The 20,508-nt window shown below is 41.4% G+C and overlaps 2 protein-coding genes across 5 annotated transcripts in view; one reads left to right on the top strand and one right to left on the bottom strand.

Annotated features, from left to right (window-relative positions):
• niban1a (niban apoptosis regulator 1a) overlaps nt 1-2,668 on the bottom strand; it is a 140,648-nt gene extending 137,980 nt beyond the window's left edge. For both annotated transcript variants that reach the window (XM_063064011.1, XM_063064010.1), the window contains exon 1: nt 2,483-2,668. In XM_063064011.1, the coding sequence (XP_062920081.1) occupies nt 2,483-2,509 (27 nt within the window). In that variant the 5' untranslated portion in view covers nt 2,510-2,668. The remainder of the gene's footprint in view (nt 1-2,482) is intronic.
• A 9,070-nt stretch (nt 2,669-11,738) lies between these two features.
• Nucleotides 11,739-20,508, top strand: part of rnf2 (ring finger protein 2) — a 78,159-nt gene continuing 69,389 nt past the window's right edge. The window contains exon 1 of one of the 3 annotated variants that reach the window (XM_063064014.1): nt 11,739-11,903. In XM_063064014.1, the coding sequence (XP_062920084.1) occupies nt 11,765-11,903 (139 nt within the window). In that variant the 5' untranslated portion in view covers nt 11,739-11,764. The remainder of the gene's footprint in view (nt 11,904-20,508) is intronic. The other 2 variants (XM_063064013.1, XM_063064012.1) reach the window with 2 other exon arrangements.

The raw sequence follows: 20,508 nt of genomic DNA on the forward strand, positions 1-20,508 counted from the left end.
GCTTATTCGCGGGGGACATCATCCCAGTTCTGTGAGTTTTGGGGTGATAAATCTGCACTGTTACATAAAAAGCGGTTAAATGTTGATTTAGGCATGAACGGAATAAAAACATTCGATCTCTTTAATAGTTTCAGCGCGATAACATTATTATTGTTAGACATAATGAAGAAATTCCGAAGATACGTTTCTTGATATACCTAATATTCACTCTGCAATTTGAAGGGTCTTGCTACTATCTAACTTTCAGTAATTTTCACAAACAAAGCCAAAAGTGTGAGTGGACACATTGGGCAATCGCGCTGCCCCGTTGGGCTTAGCTAATTTACCACGGACAGAAGGAAGCCTCTTGTCGCCCATTTCTGTAACGTTCAGCGTGTCACCGTCCATGCTTGGGCTGAGATTTACCACTTCGCCATTTTACCAGTTACTTTGGGGGAAATTAGGCAAAGGGCATAAAATCATCAGCCCAGAGAAAGGAACCAAACGGCCCCCAAACAAATGCCTACAGCAACTAACCCCTATTGCAGTGGAAAAGTCCAATTTGTTTTTAAACAAGACCTATCCATACACAGTTAGTGACCATTAGTTATAAAGCCAGAGAAAGGCCCAGTAAGGAAACAGACAATTTGGTCAGTGATGGCCGTCAACCATGCATTAATCCCATTGTTGTGCATTCCATTTGTTTGCTTTAACTTGCTTGTTTATCGTGCGGGTTTCCATTTTATTCACATTTTAAAGGTTAACAGAAAAATAAAATTGGAAAGCAGCAATAGTAGAAAATGTGAAATCCTAGACGTGGGCCCCAAGAGAAGACAGCAGCAAACCGCGGATGTAGCCAGCAAAGTAGTCGTGGGACCCCAGCGGCGCAAGGGAAGCCCTCCTGATTAATTAATGCTTTTAAACCAGAATTACAACCGCCACTTTGCTTTCGTCGTTGAGCGCTCCAATTATTATACCCTTACAATGAAGGTAACTGTGTGATTTAATGGGAATTCCCCTGATCTCACGAAACAGGGCAGCGCCGCACACCCACTGAAGCCTGTGCTCTCCGCGCTTTCGATGCCGTAACTGTAAAGGCATTTCCCCCAAATGTTCCAAATGCATCGGCGCTGTTTGCTCCTTCCTTTTGTTGGCTGTTGTTTGTGAAAGCCGCTTCCTGGGCTGCATTTTAAATGCAATGGATTTAGTTCACGAATCAGGCTGCGGCTGCTGACGGAACGGCCGCCACGCCACGTCTCCATCTCCTGAGCGAGAGCGCACTGTCACATTTAACAAACCGATAAATTACGGACTTTAGGGTTGGAATGAGACAAACGCTGCTCTTTTAGTCTGCCGACTAACTTAGAAATGATTCTGCACATTGGTGTAATGACAATTTCTTTTTGCACCATTTATTAAATGTAATTATTTAATATATTTCTTATTGTAATTCATAGTTTGAAAACAAATATGTATTGCAATATACTGCTGCGTTGAAACAACAAATTTCATGCTTCTGATTGAACAGACATTGGCAACCTTTGTGCTTGCACCGAAAGCTTTGGCGCTACAGCCACTGAGAGCCACACAGATGTAGGTGTCCCGCACCTCCATTGACGTAAACAGCGAGTAAATAAAACCATTTAGCAATTCGGCACAACGGTTAAAGTTATGCCTCCGGGGACAGCAACGGCCAGACAGCCCTGAAGTGGCTCCTTTATTCTGATAGGCCACGCGGCACAAGTGTATAGGGAGCACCAATTCCCAGAGGTTCCGAATGTGAAAACATTGCTGCCGCCTCTGTTCCCCAAACGTCCACAGCAACCGCTGCGATTTCAAACTCGACTATACAACCTGTGTACTATTTTCAGCTAGCCGGTACGTGAAAACCGAACATTCAGAGTTTTAATATTTATAGAGAGTAACGGGAGACGTTAATAATTAACCCTTTCATATGCATGAATAAAGTCAAACACTCCTTTCATACTCGAAGCAGGTAGTCCTCGCCCTGGAAAAGATTGCAGATTTAGAAGTTTTTTTTCCGGCAGACATCTTCAACGCGAGTCGGCATGAATCAAGTTTTCCGCTGGAGTTGAGAGTGTGCCATATTTCCCTCCCCACACACAGTCACACCATTCAACTTTCGATCTTTTGCGGCTCTGGGGAGGATAACATTACTGACACAAAGTGTCTGGGTTTCCAAAGTAAGTTGGTCATAACTGGGCATGAATGGATGGCGTATCCACGAAGAGTTGAAGAGACACGCACGCACGCACAAGCCCTCCAAGAGACGGGCTGGCAAACAAACCTGTATTACAGTATTACTACGGATTAGTTTCATTCGTTGCTCATTGTTCCACACTAACACAACGTAACACAATTCTCTCGATTTCCACTTGTCAAAGATTAACATCTAACAGTACATCTGGTTGAATTACTTGATAGTTTACTCTTCGCCGCGCTACAACCAGGAAAGTTACCTCTGTAATGAAATCGTCCTTACCTCTGATATAATTGCATTTACTCTCATCCAAGCTGGAGACAGATCCACCCATTACGCCAAGGCTAGAATACTGGCCGGAACGCTGAAAGTAAGCGGGATCTAAACTCTCCGCTGAACCACGCCGGACCGAGACTGTCAACCGCGGAACATACAGCCGAATGCTACCCTGTTCGTTCTGCAATTATAATTAACTTCCTGAGAGAAGTGACCGCCTTCACCCCGCCCCGTTCCTCAGCCAAATCAATTACATTGGCCTAACACAAGAGTAACTGTCGGCGAATAACTAACAATAACTGAGCGATAGATTGCACAACGTAGTTACATGCCAACAGGTCTGCTGAGCACCAATATCTGTGGTAGATGCTTTTTCACCCTGTGTCCATGCAAGCACGCTCCCCGAGTGGAATTTCAATCCAAGTGGTAGGAAGAAGAACTCCGTGGATTTGCCTCACTAACCAGCCCTCATAAATAATTTCGCCACTGATTTAGGATTGTAGGTGGTCAGGGGGGCACAGCACTTAACTTGCCAGTTTTGTAGTTCAAAGGATAAAACAAACTTCCTTGAACTGAGTTCTGCCAAAAAAAATTACAAGTAAACTTCCGAGACAAAATAGACAATTCTATACTTGCTATTGCGCTTAGTTTTGACCTTGGAGGAATCAAACTGGTTTCCACTTCAACCGCTGTTTTGTAACCTTGCCCTGGTTACATCGAACACCCTCCCTCAAATGACAGATCACTACTCCGCCCCACTGAATAGCACTGAATCCGGTTGCGCCAGGCCACTGTGGCACGGGTACGCGTGACTTCCACACGGGTCTTGTGGCGACAAAACTCCAGCTTTGCCCTGAGCACTCCTTCGATCGTGCGAAATAGGAGAGACTCAGATCTGGCGGATCAACACTGGGCGCCCAAGAGATCCCGTGGACCACCAGCAGCGGCAGGGATGTACACCGTAATCACTGGATCCTTCATATTCCCCACTCTACTGTTATAACCAAACCCGATTCCATCAGCAATGTCGAAAGGCAAGTTGGGAGCGGCACTGGACTCGGATGAAAACCAAGTGTCAACTCAGTGAAGCTGCAGGGCATAGGCACAAAAAGCCCAAACAGCAACAGCACCCTGCAACGGCCTAAGCGACCCCACAACCTACAAAATAATATTCTAACAAACATGAGGACCCTTCCAGACCTGATGAAGGATCTCGGCCCAAAACATCGACGGTTTACTCTTTTCCACAGATGCTGCCTGACCTGCTGAGTTCCTCCGCCATTTTGTGTGTGCTGCTTGAACAATACGGTTGGAAGGAGGAGAACCAAGAAGTAGTTGCAAATGTAACAGTGGCTGGGCAACTCCAGCACCCTGGGTTCAACTCCGACCTCAGGAGCTGTCTGTGTGAATTTTGCATGTGCTCCCTGTGATCAAATGGGTTTCCTCTAGGTCTCTGATGAAAGGGCACATCCCAAATGAGCTGTTGCTAGGTTAACTGACAACAGCAGGTGGGTGATGGGAAAACCAAGATGGAGTTGATGGGTTGGTGTGAGAAATTACTTATGTGGGTGTAGGTGAGATTGATGAGGCTGCTTTGAGGTAAATTATTGATTCAGTGGGTTGAATAGCCTACTTCGGTGTCAGGACCCAGCATCTGCATGCTAAAAGTAAGGTTATAACTGACAGCTGAGAGAGTGATTCACCTTGACTTCTTCATCCAATCCCTGCCATCACAGAAGACAGTCTTCAGACATTCAATTTGCTCCCTGAGATTTCAAGAACCAGTTGAGAGAAATTGATGCAGTAAAGACTAAGGAATCAGGCAATATCCCAGCTGTAGGACTAAAGATCTGCACTCCTGAAGTAACAACATGTTTAGCCAAACTATTCCAGTACAGTTACAGTGGCATCGGCCTAACAAAGTTAAAGTCAAAGCAAATTTATTATCAATGTATGTATTTGTCACTTTACACTACCTTTACAGGAAAACGAAGAAATGCAATGGAGTTTTTAAAAAGCTCAACAAAACTCTTCCTGAACCTGGTGGTGGGGGACACAAGCGTCATCACAGCAACACAGAAAACACAAAGTCAGCAGCTTAGGCGGTGTCCAGGGATTGAAGTGGACAGTTGACGTTTTGAGTCAAGGCCCTTCATCTGTAGTGGCAACTATCTATTTCCGTCCATTGATGCTGCCTGGCCCACCGAGTTCCACAGCTTTTTGTGTGTTACTCCAGACTGCAATTTCTCATGTCTCCAGTGTGGAAAATGGCTCAGGTATGTCCTTTTTACAAAAAAAAGAGGAAAAATCCGATCCAGTTTATCTCTACCCAATCATTCAATTCTCAATCATCAGCAAAAACAAGGGTTATCAATAGCTGGAATATGTGATTAATGTAGGCTTGGTGTGAAAGGGTGGTTGAAGATCTTTGCCGACTCAGTGAGTCAAAGAGCCAGTTTCCATTCCGCATAACTCTGCGATTTACATCATTGTGTAAAGCTAGTGCAATAATATCATGGAGTTTTTGAACCATTCAGTGTTCCGTATTTCAGTTGAAGTGAAGTAATATAGGTATTCCCTGCCCTGATATCCCATGCATATTTTTCTCTTCCTATTGGTTCCCCAGCTGAGTGTTACAGGGTTAGCAGTTGCTTTTGAAGGCCAACCTATTACTAAATTACTTTTAGTAGTTTCTTGTTTATATTAACTCTCTTATTAGAAGAATTTATCCAAGTGATTATTTTTCATCTGTCTGCTGGGAAGTAGGTGTTTTTTTCTGTATGTTGTTCCATTAGTCATTGAGTAAGTATAAATGAGAATTCCTATTAGAATATTGCTCTAAAACAAACTTCAAAGATTAGTGAGAGAAAATAAAATTATTCACTCCTGCTTTGATGTACCTTTTTTAAAAAAATAACTGACAGTAATGCTGGTATTGCTAGCATTTAGTGCCCATCCTGAACAGGATTTGAGAAGATTGTACTTTATGAATGAAAGATTTAAGATTAAGAGTTAACCGTCATCATTTACCTTCTGTGTAAGCAATGTTTTCTAACATCACCCCTGAAAGGTCTGGATGTACTTTTAAGATGGTGCAACATGATCCTAAACTCCACAACCAGCAAAAATATTTCCCCTCTGTCTACATTATTAGTTTCACATTGTGGGGATATTCAAATGGACTGCTTATCCAAGATGGTTTTAAGCTTTATGAAGATGCATTCATCAAAGCAAGTGGAGATATTGCACTGCTTTATTGTGTCTTTGGCAAGTTAGGAAGAGGCTAAGCTAATGACCAAGCTTCTTAAACTGTGTACAAGGCAGGTCCTGTTAAGGTGGTGGTCAATGGTGCCCCTTAAAGTTTCCATCGATCTCAATATATAAGTTTGCTGATGATACCACAATTGTAGGCCGTATCTCGGGTAATGATGAGTTTGAGTACAGAGAGGAAATTAAGACCTGGTGGTATGGTGCGAAGACAATAACCTATCCCTCAACGTCAGCAAGATGAAGGAATTGGTTGTTGACTTCAGAAAGAGTAGTGGACCGCACAACCCCATTTACATTGGTGGTGCGCAAGTGGAACAGGTCAAAAGCTTTAAGTTCCTTGGGGTCAATATCACAAATGGCCTGACTTGGTCCAACCATGCAGAGTCCACTGCCAAGAAGGCCCACCAGTGCCTTTACTTCCTGAGAAAACTAAAGAAATTTGGCATGTCCCCTAAAACCCGCACTAATTTTTATAGATGCACCGTAGAAAGCATTCTTCTAGGGTGCATCACAACCTGGTATGGAAGTTGTCCTGTCCAAGACCGGAAGAAGCTGCAGAAGATCGTGAACACAGCCCAGCACATCACACAAACCTATCTTCCGTCCTTGGATTCACTTTACTCCGTACGCTGTCAGAGCAGTGCTGCTAGGATAATCAAGGACACGACCCACCCAGCCAACACACTTTTCGTCTCTCTTCTCTCCGGGAGAAGGCTCAGGAGCTTGAAGACTCATACAGCCAGATTTGGGAACAGCTTCTTTCCAACTGTGTTAAGGCTGCTGAACGGATCCTGACCCGGATCTGGGCTGTACCCTCCAAATATCCAGACCTGCATCTCGGTTTTTTTGCACTACCTTACTTTCCCTTTTCTATTTTCTATTTATGATTTATAATTTAAGTTTTTAATATTTACTATCGATTTGTAATCCAGGGAGTGCAAAGCGCAGAATCAAATATCGCTGTGATGATTGTACGCTCTAGTATCAATTGTTTGGCGACAATAAAGTATAAAGTATAAAGATATTAATGTTAATAAGCATTGGATGATATTGAGATGTGGCTCGACCACCTTTATTGATGTGGTCAGGCCATGGCACTTTGTGGCATAAACTTTACTTGCTAAACTGAATGTTCCTCTAGACTTGCTGAAGTCTTTAAATGGAATTGAAAATTGTCCCATGATCGGTGAACATCCCAACTTCAGACCTAACACTGATGAAACAACTGAAATTGGTGTGTCCTCAGGACCTCACTTAGAGAGCTGGTCAATGTCTTAGAAACAGAAATGGCATGCCAAATATGGAAAAGTGTGCACGTACACTATGAACTTCTTCCCCTTTGGGATACAGACAGTATCACAGATACAGTATATTCCTGGGTTTATCCACTGAAATCAGAAGTGGGTAGAACTCTCATTCAATACAGTTTAATTAAATACCACCTGAGTCAAAGAATCACTTTGCAATATTGATAGAAAAGAAAAAGATGCACCTGCAGTTTTTCCATTGTGGCAACAAAAGGGACATCTTGGCCAGCAGAGGAATTAAATGACAATAGTGAAACCATACACATAGGTTCTATATAAGTCTTCTATAACCCAAGGCAAGTTTTCAAGAAAAACAATGCCATGCTTGTTAATTTTTGGAGATCAAAGGAAATGACTTTGCTCCATAAAATCCACAGATGGGTCAGAATTGCTGAATAGATCACAGAATGGTTACTGTAGTGAAGAACGCTATTCAGCCTACTGATCTGTACATAAGAACAATCCAGCTCATGCAAATATCTTGCTCTTTCTCTCTCCTCTGCCTGCATTTTCAATCCTTTTTTAGATATCCATCTGGCTCCCTTTTGAATGTTGCATTCTAGATCGACTTGCTTTATAAAAGTAAAATTCTTTGTCCCACTTCTGGTAATCATTTTTAGTCTATATTCCATGGTCTTTGCCTGCCCACCAATCCAAGGCTGCCAACATATGTCACTCTGAGTACAGTCTGAACCCCCAGAGCAAGTAACTTGATTGCAAATCGATCAGAATAACCATGGAAAGAACCAATAAGAATAATAAAAATGATACTGAAATGCATATTTTACGGATACTATAGGGTCTTGGTCACACAAAAAAGTCATAAGTGATTCTGTTTACATAGTTTCAAAGAAGAATGTTACCACAAATAAAAGGATATTATATAATTACAATACTATGTTAAGAACTATAAATTTATAATAAATTGTCATTTAATAATAACAAACTAAAGCTTACTGTCTCTGCCATTATTCATCTTATTTTGTAGCTAATAAGGAGGAAACAGATGGCAGACAGATTATCTGCTCTCGTTACAGAAACACTAAGAAAGGGCCAGTTAATCTAAAGTCCAGTTGTATTCCTAATTCATATCTTAATTATATATCCTTCATGATGTCTGCTTTTCACAGTTAAGTCACAAGGTATTTTACATTCAGAAGAAGCTCATTATACAACTTAATAGTCTTTATTTAATAAAGCATTTAAAGTTATTGAAGCTTCTTTCTGTGCTCAATTATGAACAAATATTACAATCTAATGTGAAAAAAGTAATGATTCTTAACCAAGCATTTAGCATATTATCTCTAAATTGCAATTTATTACAAATAATTCCAATAACCTAAGTCAAATCAACTAACTGTGGTTGTAATTTTGGATGAATATTTTGGTTGTATTGATTACTAATTTTGACACTACTACTCTCCCCCCCCAACAAAGTGTCAACATTTATTAGTAATAATATGACCCTTAGAGTAGGAAAAATCATTTGTTTTGAATTTCAGAGTTGTACCTTGAATTGAACATTATTGCTTTATCCCACTGTGACAATTTGATTGCTAATACTGGCAATTGTATTAAATCTGATTAAGACTGCCACTGTAATGTCAATAATTGTGAGTTTTGGGCAGTATTGTACTGTTAATTTGAGCACAGTAGGAATTTACTTACCCAATCTCATTTAATTTAGAAATCAAAAGGTTAACTGGTATTTCACCAATGAAAGTTTAATTTGAAACTAAAGGCTCAAGGAGTAAATAAATTACAGAAATCAAACAGCTTTGCTAGAGAGATTTTTTTTTCATATTCTTTTGGACTGATATCTAACCTAGAGCACTAGTGAGTGAAAATTGTCATGGAAACAGAATTCAGTATGTTGCGGCGTGGAATTGCTTCATGCTTATCTTTGTTCATTGACTGTGTCTCCTGCCTTTAAAATATTATATTTTAAAGGCAGGAAACACAGTCAGTGAACAAAGATAATTATTTTTGGTTAGGAGATGTGATGGTAACCTAGAAATTGTCACCTGTCTTTGGAAGTTAATTACTTTTTCAGACTGGAAACATTATTGAAACCATTACTAATTTAGCAATGCACTGAATTAAGAGCTTAAAATGCTTAGAAAAATCATTGATGTAATCAGTGGAGATTCTGCTAGTGAAGTGCATAAATTCACATAATAAACAATATATCAGATTCTGTCCATGTGGTTATCATGTAATGGGCTGCAATGCTTCCCATTTTAGCACTGACCACGTTCCTGAATTCAGCTAAAACTCCTACACCTCCTCCCTCACCACCATTCAGGAGTCTAAGCAGTCCATCCAGGTGAGGCCGTCCTTTACATGTCAATCTGCCACTGTCATTTTTTGCATTCAAGTGGCCTCTTCCACATTGGTAGAGTGACTTTGTTGAACACCTTTGCTCTGTCACCGTAACAGCTGGGATCTTCTGGTGGCCAGCCATTTTAATTTCACTTCCTAGTCTTATAGTCTGTGAATGGCTACCTCCACTGACAAGTTGAGACGAGATGCTGAGTAGAGGAATAGCACCTCAAATTCCACCTTGGTAGTCTCCAATCTGATAACATGAACATTCACTTCTGTAACTTCCGGCAAGCACTCCCCTCTTTTCCCCCATTTTTTTGTTTTCTCTTATTCCACTGGCCCCATCATCCCTTCTCTTCGTCCTCCCCTTCTCCCTCCGTCTGCCCATTACTCATACATTCCTTCCTTTGGTTCCCCTCCTTCCATGAACCACTGTCCTCTCTTATCAGATTCCATTTCCTTCACTTCCACCGATAACTTCCCCACTTCTTACACCGTTCTCACTTTCCCCCTTCCCCACTTGCCTATCTGCCCCTTCTTGCCTAGATTTACCAATCACCTACTAGCCCTTGCTCCACCCCTTCCCCTCACTGTTTCATTCTGGTGATTTCCACTCTTTCTTTCAAGAAGGGTCCGGACCCAAAATGTTGATTGTCCATTTCACTGCTTGACCCACAGCCCTAAGATACCTGTCTCATTTGAATCTTTAAGCATTATTTTCACAAAGCTCAAAACCCAACTCCAACTTTAATTGTACAATTATATAGACGACTATACCGTGAGCATCTTCATTTTCAGCTCAGTCATTTCCTCTGTTGCTTCACTGTCTGTCATTGTTCTAGCAAGCCATATCAACGGCTGGCTGGCTCACCCTGACATAATTAAATTCCATTGATACACTTTAATTTATTTTGAACATAATATTGTAGAGAAAATGTGACTAGCACCACCACTAGCCAAGAACCTATGACACTTGACTGCAAGATGTTCCAGCTCTGTGGAATGACTGCGACAGAACCCTCACGCTTGTGCACCATGATATGTTAACCATGAAGCAAATTCCGCAGTCTCTGCCTTTACCTGATGCTGTTGTCTAGTCCATACAATGGATGGTAAAGCCCTCCATTGCTCATTTTAATTGCAGGTGTGAATTGTGAAACAACGATCAAATTGCAATTGTATATATACTTTCAGAAAGGAGGCTGGGATATAATTTCTGTTTGAAAGGTCTTTTTTCCAACAAAATGAAGTGTGGGAGCGATGGGTATATACGAATTATTTATTGAACTTTGAAAAATTCAATGTTTAATGTATATGAAATTTTAAAATTCGATGTATATGAACGCTTTTCTACGCTGAGACTCGTACTTTCAACTTGGAATCAGGTATTGGGCTAAAATAGAGACAGACACCTAAAGCGGTCAGAATTGCTCTGCTGTTGCACGAAGCTCCAATTCACGTTCCCCGGAAGACACAAAGGTCCAAGAAAAACACAGAAAATCCAAATTCAGATCCCAGCATTGCGGCAATGCAAGTTAAATAGATTTAATTATCAGGAGCAAAAGCGGGTAGTGTTTAAGATTTTAAAATTTCTTGTCCTGAACCATCAATAAAAACGATTATGTGTCATCTCGGACTGTGGAAATTTTACAAAATTGGCGGTCAGGTTTCCTTCGAATGCTCTGAATGGGATACAAACCTTACGACTGAACGACAGGATGGTGAATATTCCTGATAATACTCTAGGTCAAGTTTGACACGTGTTGACTTCATTTTAAGACACTACTGGGCACACAGTTCCTGCTCCGACACCAACATCTGCAGAAACCTGACTCCGTGCGAAGTTTAACGTGAAGTGACGAGACCTAAATACTCCATCCTTGAAATACAAGTAGCACTTTCTTTACCTTCGATGCAAACATGGAACAAAGTTGATATTTTGTCATCAGCAGTAATTAAAATACAATCTGTTAGTTGTGTTTTATTGCAGTTTAGTAGTTAACTTAATCAGAATCCCGTTAATACAAAATGCAAGGTATCTGTAAAATCAAAAGGACATTTCCATACGATATGACAATTCCCATCTTTCACCTTTCAATTCAATTAGAGACGAGAAATTCTATGCAAGTCCATACAGGTTGACTTTACAGTGAATAATTTAATTCATGTTATTTGCCAGCACATTTTTTGTAATCCCCCCAAAAGAACGAGCAATAAAACAGTGTATTAAAAGTATATAGATGACAACATCTAATGCGGTAAAATAAGACCGCAAATAATTATGACAATGATGATGTAATCCGTAATTATAAGCAGTTGCATCCCTTTTCTGTCTCTGCAAAGGTAGTAATAACGGTGGATGCAGAAAGAACGAGTTATATTCCAAATGCAGATTGCTTTCCCAATGTCCATTGCGGAGACTCGCCATATTGCAAGTGGCTTGGAGCTTCGGGGCTGTTTACATCGTGGGAGGGAGGAGAGAGTGCTGGCGGACCGAGTAGCTCGGTCTCCCCATTACAAGGACGGTGAGTGTGGGGCTCAGGGTGAGGGCCGGCGGGGAGGAAGAGGCGGTTGTGATTGTTGGACCCCGAATGTACGGTGTTGTAGCGGCGGCGTAGCCGCTAATTCGGTCCTGCAGCCGGCCCGGCATGGCTCTCACCTTCCCGTAACAATGCTCAGACTTACAGAGAGGGGCCGCCCGCTATTTCAGTGACCCTTTCGGAAATGCATGAGTGAATGAGGCTGTGAGGTGCGGGGTTGCTGTTTGAAGCTCTTCTCTCCCATACCTGCTTTGTGGCTGCAATGTGTGTATGTGTGTGTGTTCGTGTTCCAGCGCTGTTGTTATTCCTTCGGTGTTCGCGAGTGAGAAGTGTTCGCTTCACACGGCGGGGGCGGTTTTCTTTCTGATTCGGGCCGTTTGTAATGTTAGTGTTGGGGAGGGATGGCAGACTGGCCGACGGAGCCCCCTCGCCGATGCCACTACGCCGAGCTGCTGCTTGAACTTGTAATTATTGTGTATGTGTAAAAACACATTACATACTCACAAATAAGCCCCGGCTCCCGCCTCTCGGCAGTCGCGATTGAATGTTTATCGCCGTGTGGACGATCTCTGATTTGACGATGACTCCGTCACTCATGGAGGGGCTGCAGCATTGTTGCTTTCTGAAGGGCAAATTTCTCCGTTGTAACTGCTTCTGTGTAAACATTTTGTCTTTTCATCCTCACCTCGTTACATTTTTTTTCCAGTCCAAATTGCACTTACTACTTGCACCAGAAATCTGAAGTCACGGCAATGTTACTTATGGGCGTTCCTAACGCCTAAACGGGACATATACATAATGTGTTTTCTCCAGACGGTGCACTTTCTAACCATGCCTAATCTGGAGTACCAGCCAGCGGCATCTTTGAGGTACTAAAGGGCTCACTGAACTTTTAAACACTTGGGCTGAAAGAAAGTATAGCGACTTTTTTTCAAAATAGAATGTAGACTTCGCACAGTTCGATAGAGCACTCATTAAAATGAAATACTTTATTGATTTGTCGGACCACCCTGACAAGACATCGAAGAACAGGTTGAAGTAAATTTTTAAAATGTTGATGGCAGATGAAGCTTATGGTGAGATTAAACAAATGACAGGAAGAAAGATAGAGTTTCTTGCATTCATTCAACAAATAGTTTATTAGATTGGCGAATTAGACCTGTTGTTGACTCAAGACATTGGATGAGGCAATTTAAAAATGGTGTACTGTTTTCTTCTGAATGGGAGGCGAATCAAAGGAGAACTTTGTCCTCATTTCAAACATAAACATATCATTTCAATATTTTGTCTTTGGGCGTCAGTGTTAATCCACGTTCTGCTGAGGTGTGAGGGTGTAGGGTCCCACATTTATTTGTTGGATTGGGTGATCTCATCAAAGTTGCATCTGTCTTTAGGAGTGTTGAAATAGGAAAGACACACACACACACATACACACACACACACACACACACACACACACACACACACACACACACATGGCTGTGATTCTTGTTGCTAATCCCCCCACTGTAAAGCAAATGTTCATGGACTGCAACTGGGGATAGAAGTGAATCTTACCTGTTATCATTTTATCTGTTAGGGAAATGACCTTAACTGTTTTATAGCTGACACGTCAGTTGTGTTGAAATTATAATTGACCATTGGCAGAAGGTGATCAAAATTAAAGAAGTTTTATTGCTGATGACCATTTGTCTAGTTTGTGAACTGAAGGGAATACTCTATCCATCTAGCAGATACCAGTGTATGAGATGAGCAATATAAAATCAGCTTTTAGTTCTGATTAATGCAGTATGTACTGAGCTATTAACTGGCAAGGTGAAAGAGCAGCAGGCAACTCCAGAGCTAAAGCATTCGTTAACATTCACCCTTGTAGAACCTTTATACCTTTACACTTGAAAAACAATTGCTTCCAGAAGGTGGCTGATGATTGTTGCTGCCCTTTAGATCACTTTCTGCCATTAATTATCAGCAGCAATAATTAGTAATGTTCAGAAAGCAGATCCAGTGAGAAACTTTGGAAGATTAACTTGCTTTTTAATGTCTATAATATTGCAAAAAGCTGTTATTCCCTGAGTGTTAAAGGCAGACGAGCTTGCTGAAACTCTGCCTGATGTATTTCACCAGGCTGCAATTGCTTGCATTTAACTGGACAGGACCAGACTATACTTGAGTGTTTCTTTTAGTCATTTGACACAAGTATAAAGCCGTTGAAATTTTTATCATAAGATTCAACATGGCGGCTCTAGGCAGGGGTGACGTTTATTGAAGTTTAATGGGTAGATTCAGAAAATGCTTGAAGTTCATTTGAAGATAAAACTGAATTCAAGGTAACAAAAGTAAACTTGGGGTTTGTACTGAGAAAGGGTTCCTGATCCAGAGTGATCAAGGCATAGAACTGATTTCAAAGTGTTATGGTAGCAGGTGAAGTGACACTGATCAGTAGCAAAGGAGCAGTTGGATCCTTTACAAGAGAAATTCTACAGATGCTGGAAATCCAAGCAACACACACAAAATGCTGGAGGAACTCAGCAGGCCCGGCAGCATCTATGGAAAAGAGAACAGTCGATGTTTCGGGCCAAGACTCTTCATCAGGACTGAAGAAAAGAAAGATGGGAAGTTAGAGCAAGAAGGTCGCCTGGTGCTCCTCCACCTTCCCTTTCCTCCATGGCCTTCCCTCTTCTCCAGCCCTTTATCTGTTTCACCATCAGCCTTACCCCTCCCTCTGCCCCGGTTTCACCAGTTGCCTTCTACCTTGTACTTCTTCCTCCCCTCCCCCCAACTTCTTACTCTGACCTCCTCCTTCTCTTCCATTCCTGATGAAGGGTCTCAGCCCGAAACGTCCTCTCTTCCATAGATGCTGTCTGGCCTGCTGAGTTCCTCCAGCATTTTGTGTGTGTTAATTGGATGCTCGATCCTCTTAACTCTCTTTTTTGCTCTGTTTCAAATATTATCTACATTTTGATGTAAAAGATGCAGAAGTCTTTTCATCACCTGCTTACTGCATTCAATCTTCTTGCTACTTTTCATTGCTACCCTTGACTGGAGGAAGTAATCTGGAAATCATTTATTATTAAAAATGGCAATTTGGTGAGGTGGTGGGAGAAATATTTAGTGTCTTTTGGATACATGGGCCAGTTGTCCTTCCCATCTATAATTATCATATGATCCTGTAATCATAGCAACACCAATGTGCAGTCTTATTTTCTTTATAAGCAACTTGTTATTTTAATCTGTATGCATGTTAGGGGACAGGGTGGGACTGTTAGTCTCTGAGGCTTGACTCTTGCTTTCTGTTCTGGGATCCGCGTTCCAATTCTGCCCTGGTGAATCAATAGGAAGCTCATTCTTCTTGTCTATTGGCTTTTGTGAAATAAGTATGAGCACCTTCAATCCAAACCACAAGATCTGATTGCTTTCAGTCAGCTGATGCTAAGCTGACTGTTCCAAGTGTCTCAACCCAAAGTGATGACTGTCCATAGTTGCTGAGATCCTCCAGCTTTTTGTGTGTTAAATCATATTTCCAGCATCTGCAGTCTCTGAAAGCTTTTCCTCTCAGTTACTGGCATGGATATTACCAATGATCTACGTGTATAAGGAAGACTTTCTTTCTGTAAGCTGTGGTGAAAATAGACGAGCAAGTCTGAGAGGTCCTTTTGTTGTATTTGATAATTCAGTGTGCAGAAAGTGGGAGATGTTCCTTTGCACACTGCCACAAGGAGCAGCTGTACTTCTGCGTGTACACAATAAGTAGAAATGAGACTGGGAGGTAATGTATCTGGAATTACAGTAATATTGACTCCTGTTAATAGTGCTGTGTTCCCTTAACCTGTCAGTCACTTTAGATTACAGTTCTGACCTATAGTCAGAAAAAAGGGCCTTTAGCAGATTAAGGCTCTAAGGGAATTGTTCAGATAGTGAATAAAGAACTTAACAAAACTTGACAAAAATCCACTCCACTATGAATATGCATAATCCTGATTATTGCTTCAGTAATGCCATCAGTGCCTCTGGCTGCTGTGTTTTGGAATTTCCTCTTTGGATATTTCTATCTCATTTCTCAACATGTTGCTCAAAATACACATATTTGACTAAGTTTTGAGTCATCTGTTTTTGTAATTCTTTTCGTGGCCAGGTGTGAAATTTTATTTGAAAGCAGTCCTGCGAAATATTGACCTGATCAGATATAAAAAGTGAAACCTTAACCAATCATGTTACGTCCGAGCCAAACCTGACTTGCTCCAAGTACAGTAATCTCAAACTTGCAGAGCAAGGGAACTGCTTTGCCAGAGTGTCAAGTACTTGCATTTCTGACATATCCTGAACACTATTAACAGCTTGTCAGTTCTTGTTATTATATACCAAGGCTGACCAGTGTATCCTGAGCTGAATGTGAATGTGTGATCAGACCATAATACCCTGTACCCATCATATAATTTGGTTAAGATTCATTTGAAAAGGCATTGTGTGATTTGAAGTCATTGAAACATTTTCCTTTGTTAAAGATATGCAAATACAGTTATTTTTGGGCATGAGTCTCCACAAATTTTGCTTATTTGATTTTTTTGTGTCGTGATCTTTACAGTCAGAGGTAAGTATGCAACATGATCATAGCTAACTGGCTATAAAAAGTGTTAAGTTACTACATGAAGTACAAGATAGCAACATTGCAACTGTAGCTGCTGTATATTCGTTAGTCGGTTTAAATTGTAAAGTTAGAGCAATTTTGTAGAACATCTTGGAGCTATGGGACTTTACACCACAGGGCTGATTTTTCAGTGTGGCAGCATTGCAATTATTGAGATTAGTATTGGTGCATTTAAATTCTGTGCACCCTCTGAGGGGATTGGGAGGGGCCTGGTCAGGTAAGTGAATGGTTAAGCAGTATCACTGACTTAAGTTAAATTTTGACTGTCATTCAATCATAGACATCAATACAGCCAAACAAAACCGTGTTCCTCCGGGGCGAAGGTGCAAAACGCAGTACCGATAGTCACAAACAGCACAAGGTACATATAGTACATATAATTATGATAGCGGTACAGCATACAGTCACAAAAAAATAATCTAGCCCAGGTCCCTGAGTGTCATGGCCTGTAGCTTGATGGTGCATGGGATTTTGTCCTGAACCTGTGTTTCTGTAAGAGCAAGCATGGAGCAGTCCTCATCACGTGCTTGCAGATGAACGCAGTCCGGCTTGCCTTCCCCCGAGCAAACACTGGAGGGCAGCACCAGTGGGAGGGGCCAACCCACCAACCTATAGGAAAGGCAGCTGCGAAACACCGCCTCCAGCGTCTCCTTCCCTGAGCAGCTGCAGCAGGCGATTCCGCGGCATGATGGCCTGAATTGCACAGCAACTGAGAGGCTACGCAGCTCCCCCGGCGATGGTCTCGCCAGTGTACCAGACTTGCGGTGTCCTACATTACCAATACCCAACAGAGTCTTGCAGTCTCAAGAGAAACATCCAAGACAATCATTCGCACCGCTTGTTGGACCACAAACTGCCTCTGTACACATCTGACGCAATGTAGCAGGCAGCTCCACCAGTATTCAGCAACTTGCTGGTGGGTTAGACCTGCAGTGATTGATGTTCTTAATATCCAGCAATGTCTTGTAATCATAAAAAAAGATGCAAAGGACAAACAATTATACCTTTGTTTGGACCCAGGGAGGCTGCTGCAAACAAGGGCGCTGCCTTCTTACTGAAAACCACTTAGTGCTTTGGGCTATACTTGGCTGAACTTGCATCTGGTGCTCCTGTAACTACCAGAGGCGGGTCACAGACTTTAGAGGCGACAGGACAGTATAACTTACTGTGGAGTTAGCATCATACACAAAATAACACACTTGTAGCCTGGCAGAGTGAAGGTTTTAGTTGTTCAGCTGGTAAGCAATTTATTGAGGGCGGTACCTGAATCTGCATCAGCATATTTTTAATGATTTAAATACCAAACAACAGTATACCATTGTGCCTTTCCAGAAAATAGCACATGCAAGTTATGCTCCAACGTAAGGGTTAGTTGGATGCCCATCAATGCACCAATATTGAACGTCCAGAATAAGTGCATCTTAGAAGAGGAAAAAACTTTATAAGATTCTGTTCTTGCACTATGGCAGTATTGTTGGTTACCTTAAGTTTGTACTAATTGTGATTTTCCAAATATGTAAACTAACTAGGAAAGGTCTTTTAACATGAGTGAAATGACTCCAGGGTTTTTGTGGGTTTTCTTTTTATCTACCAATATAGAAAGTGTAATTTCTAAATGGCATCATTTATTATTTAATTGATTATGCTGTATGTGGCATGGCTGAATCCCAGAAAGCCCTCTGTGCACAAAGGGAATTCACTGAGGAGTCAGTGGGGAAGATTTCTGCATTCATTAATCATTGTGAGATGCCAGAATAAAGATCGTGGGTGTCGAATTTTACCTCAAAAGCCATTTAGATTTGCACAGTGTTCTCTTGCTTCTGCCAGCTGTACTGATTAGTTTCTGATTTGAAGAATCATTTTGGAGCTTGCCCTCCTAATTTGTCTACTGGAATGGAAAGTTGCATATTTGGATAATTTTGTGTTTTAAGTTTGAAGGTTACATTTTAAACTTCTGTTTGTGGTGATGTGCCATTTCAAGTCAGAACCAGTGGGTTCAAGGCACGCTTCAAATATCAGCGTGAAGTTTTGGCTGATATTTCAGCGGTGTGATGAGGGAGTGCTGTATTTCTGGTTGTGCAGCCCATGTGTGGGTTATCTTCCAAAAGCCCTGTGTGCCAGTTTAGGAGGAAATCCAATGTTCCAAGTAGAGCAGGTTTTGATATCATAGTCATAGTTGTACAGCATGTCCATGCTGACTCAAATGCCTCTCCCATTTCCCAGCACTTGGCCCAGTGCCTGCTGTGCCTTGGTGATTCAGTCTTCATCCAGGTGCTTCTTAAATGTTGTGATGAGTGAGTACTTGTCTCCATCCCCTTCCCAGTGGTTTCCAGTGTAAGTCCCTCCCAGACAATCTCCCTCTGAAACCTAATTGGCTGTTAGAGCATTTGCAACAGATGTGAAGTTACAATAGCAGTTAAAGTTAATGCTTTCCTGCTTTGTTTACATTATTCATTTGTTTGTAATTGGTGCACCTTCAACTTAAATGACTAAAAGGGGGATAACTTCACTTACCCCATCATTGAACTGTGCACACAACCTCTGGACTTATTTTCAAGGACTCTTCATCTCATGTTCTTGATATTTATTGCTTATTTATTTATTTTTCTTTTTGTATTTGTACAGTTTGTCTCTTGCATACAGATTGAACACCCAGTTGATGTGGCCTTTCATAGATTCTACGGTGGTTATTGGATTTGTTAGACTTGCTGTGCTCAGGGTTGTATAAGATGACGTACAAGTACATTGAAAATAAATTTACTTTGAATTTTGAAAAAGCACTCTTGCCTTGTCCCTTGTAGATGACTGCCATCAGAATTTGGAGTTTTAACCGTCATCTTTCCTGAGACTGCATATATTCTGGTGGTTTGGTAGTTTTTCAAATTAACCTCATTTGACATGCTCTCAGCAGCTAGTGCAGGTGGAGACTCTGTACTGACCTTTGTTACCTAATGTTTACTGCAAAAAAGAACTCAAAATCAAAAAAAGGATCTAGTGTTTTCCCGGCGTATATGACGAATAAACTCTTCTCGGACTTCCATCTGGGTACAGGTAATCGATTTTAACTGATGTTTCGATGATGAACTCTGCCATCTTCGTCAAGGATCTCAAAATTATTTAAGGGTATTAAAAGGCAAGGTAGCTTCTTAAGCACAGGGAATTGGGAAATGTAGGACTCATTCTTCAGGGGCTGTCCTACTGTTTGGATAATATTTACTATTTCTTCCTTCTTCCATACCACGTGAGATCTGTCACACATTGGACAAAGAAAATATTCTGGATATTATATGTCAATGCAACATGGTAATAATATATCCTTGCTGTGCTGAATTTTATATGATAAATAATGTGGAGCCAAGAGGACTTGCACAGGAGGCTAACGACAGTTTGACATAGAAATGTCTTTTTTATGCTGTTCTATGATCGGGCTTTGTCATTTTTCTTGTTCAATTCACTTGTATAAAAAAATTTTTGTATCACCATGTGTCTTTCCAGGGAGCCATCTGCCATGTGGTCTTGCTACGTCAGTCTTAATGCATTTTCATTTATGCTGCTGCTGAGCCACCAGTAAACAGTTTTATGAATTTCCTTATTCCCTCTCCCAGTTATTTTTCTTGCTGTGTACCACTACTTTCTAATCCCTTCATAGAACATAGAAATCTACAGCATGTTACGAGCCCTTCAGCCCACAATGTTGTGCTGACCATGTAACCTACTCTAGAGATTGCCTGGTATTTCCCTAGCACCTAGCCCTCTAGTTTTCTAAGCTCCATGTACCTATCTAAGAGGCTCTTAAAAGACCATATTGTGTCTGCTTCCACCGCCGGCATTGCATTCTATGCACCCACCACTCTCTGTGTGGGAAAACTTACCCCTGACATCGCCTTGGTACCTATTTCCAAGCACCTTAAAACTGTACCCCTCATGTTAGCCATTCCAGCCTGG

The sequence above is a fragment of the Mobula hypostoma genome, chromosome 12 (genome assembly GCF_963921235.1).
Source record: "Mobula hypostoma chromosome 12, sMobHyp1.1, whole genome shotgun sequence".
In the NCBI taxonomy this organism is placed as follows: Eukaryota; Metazoa; Chordata; class Chondrichthyes; order Myliobatiformes; family Myliobatidae; genus Mobula; species Mobula hypostoma.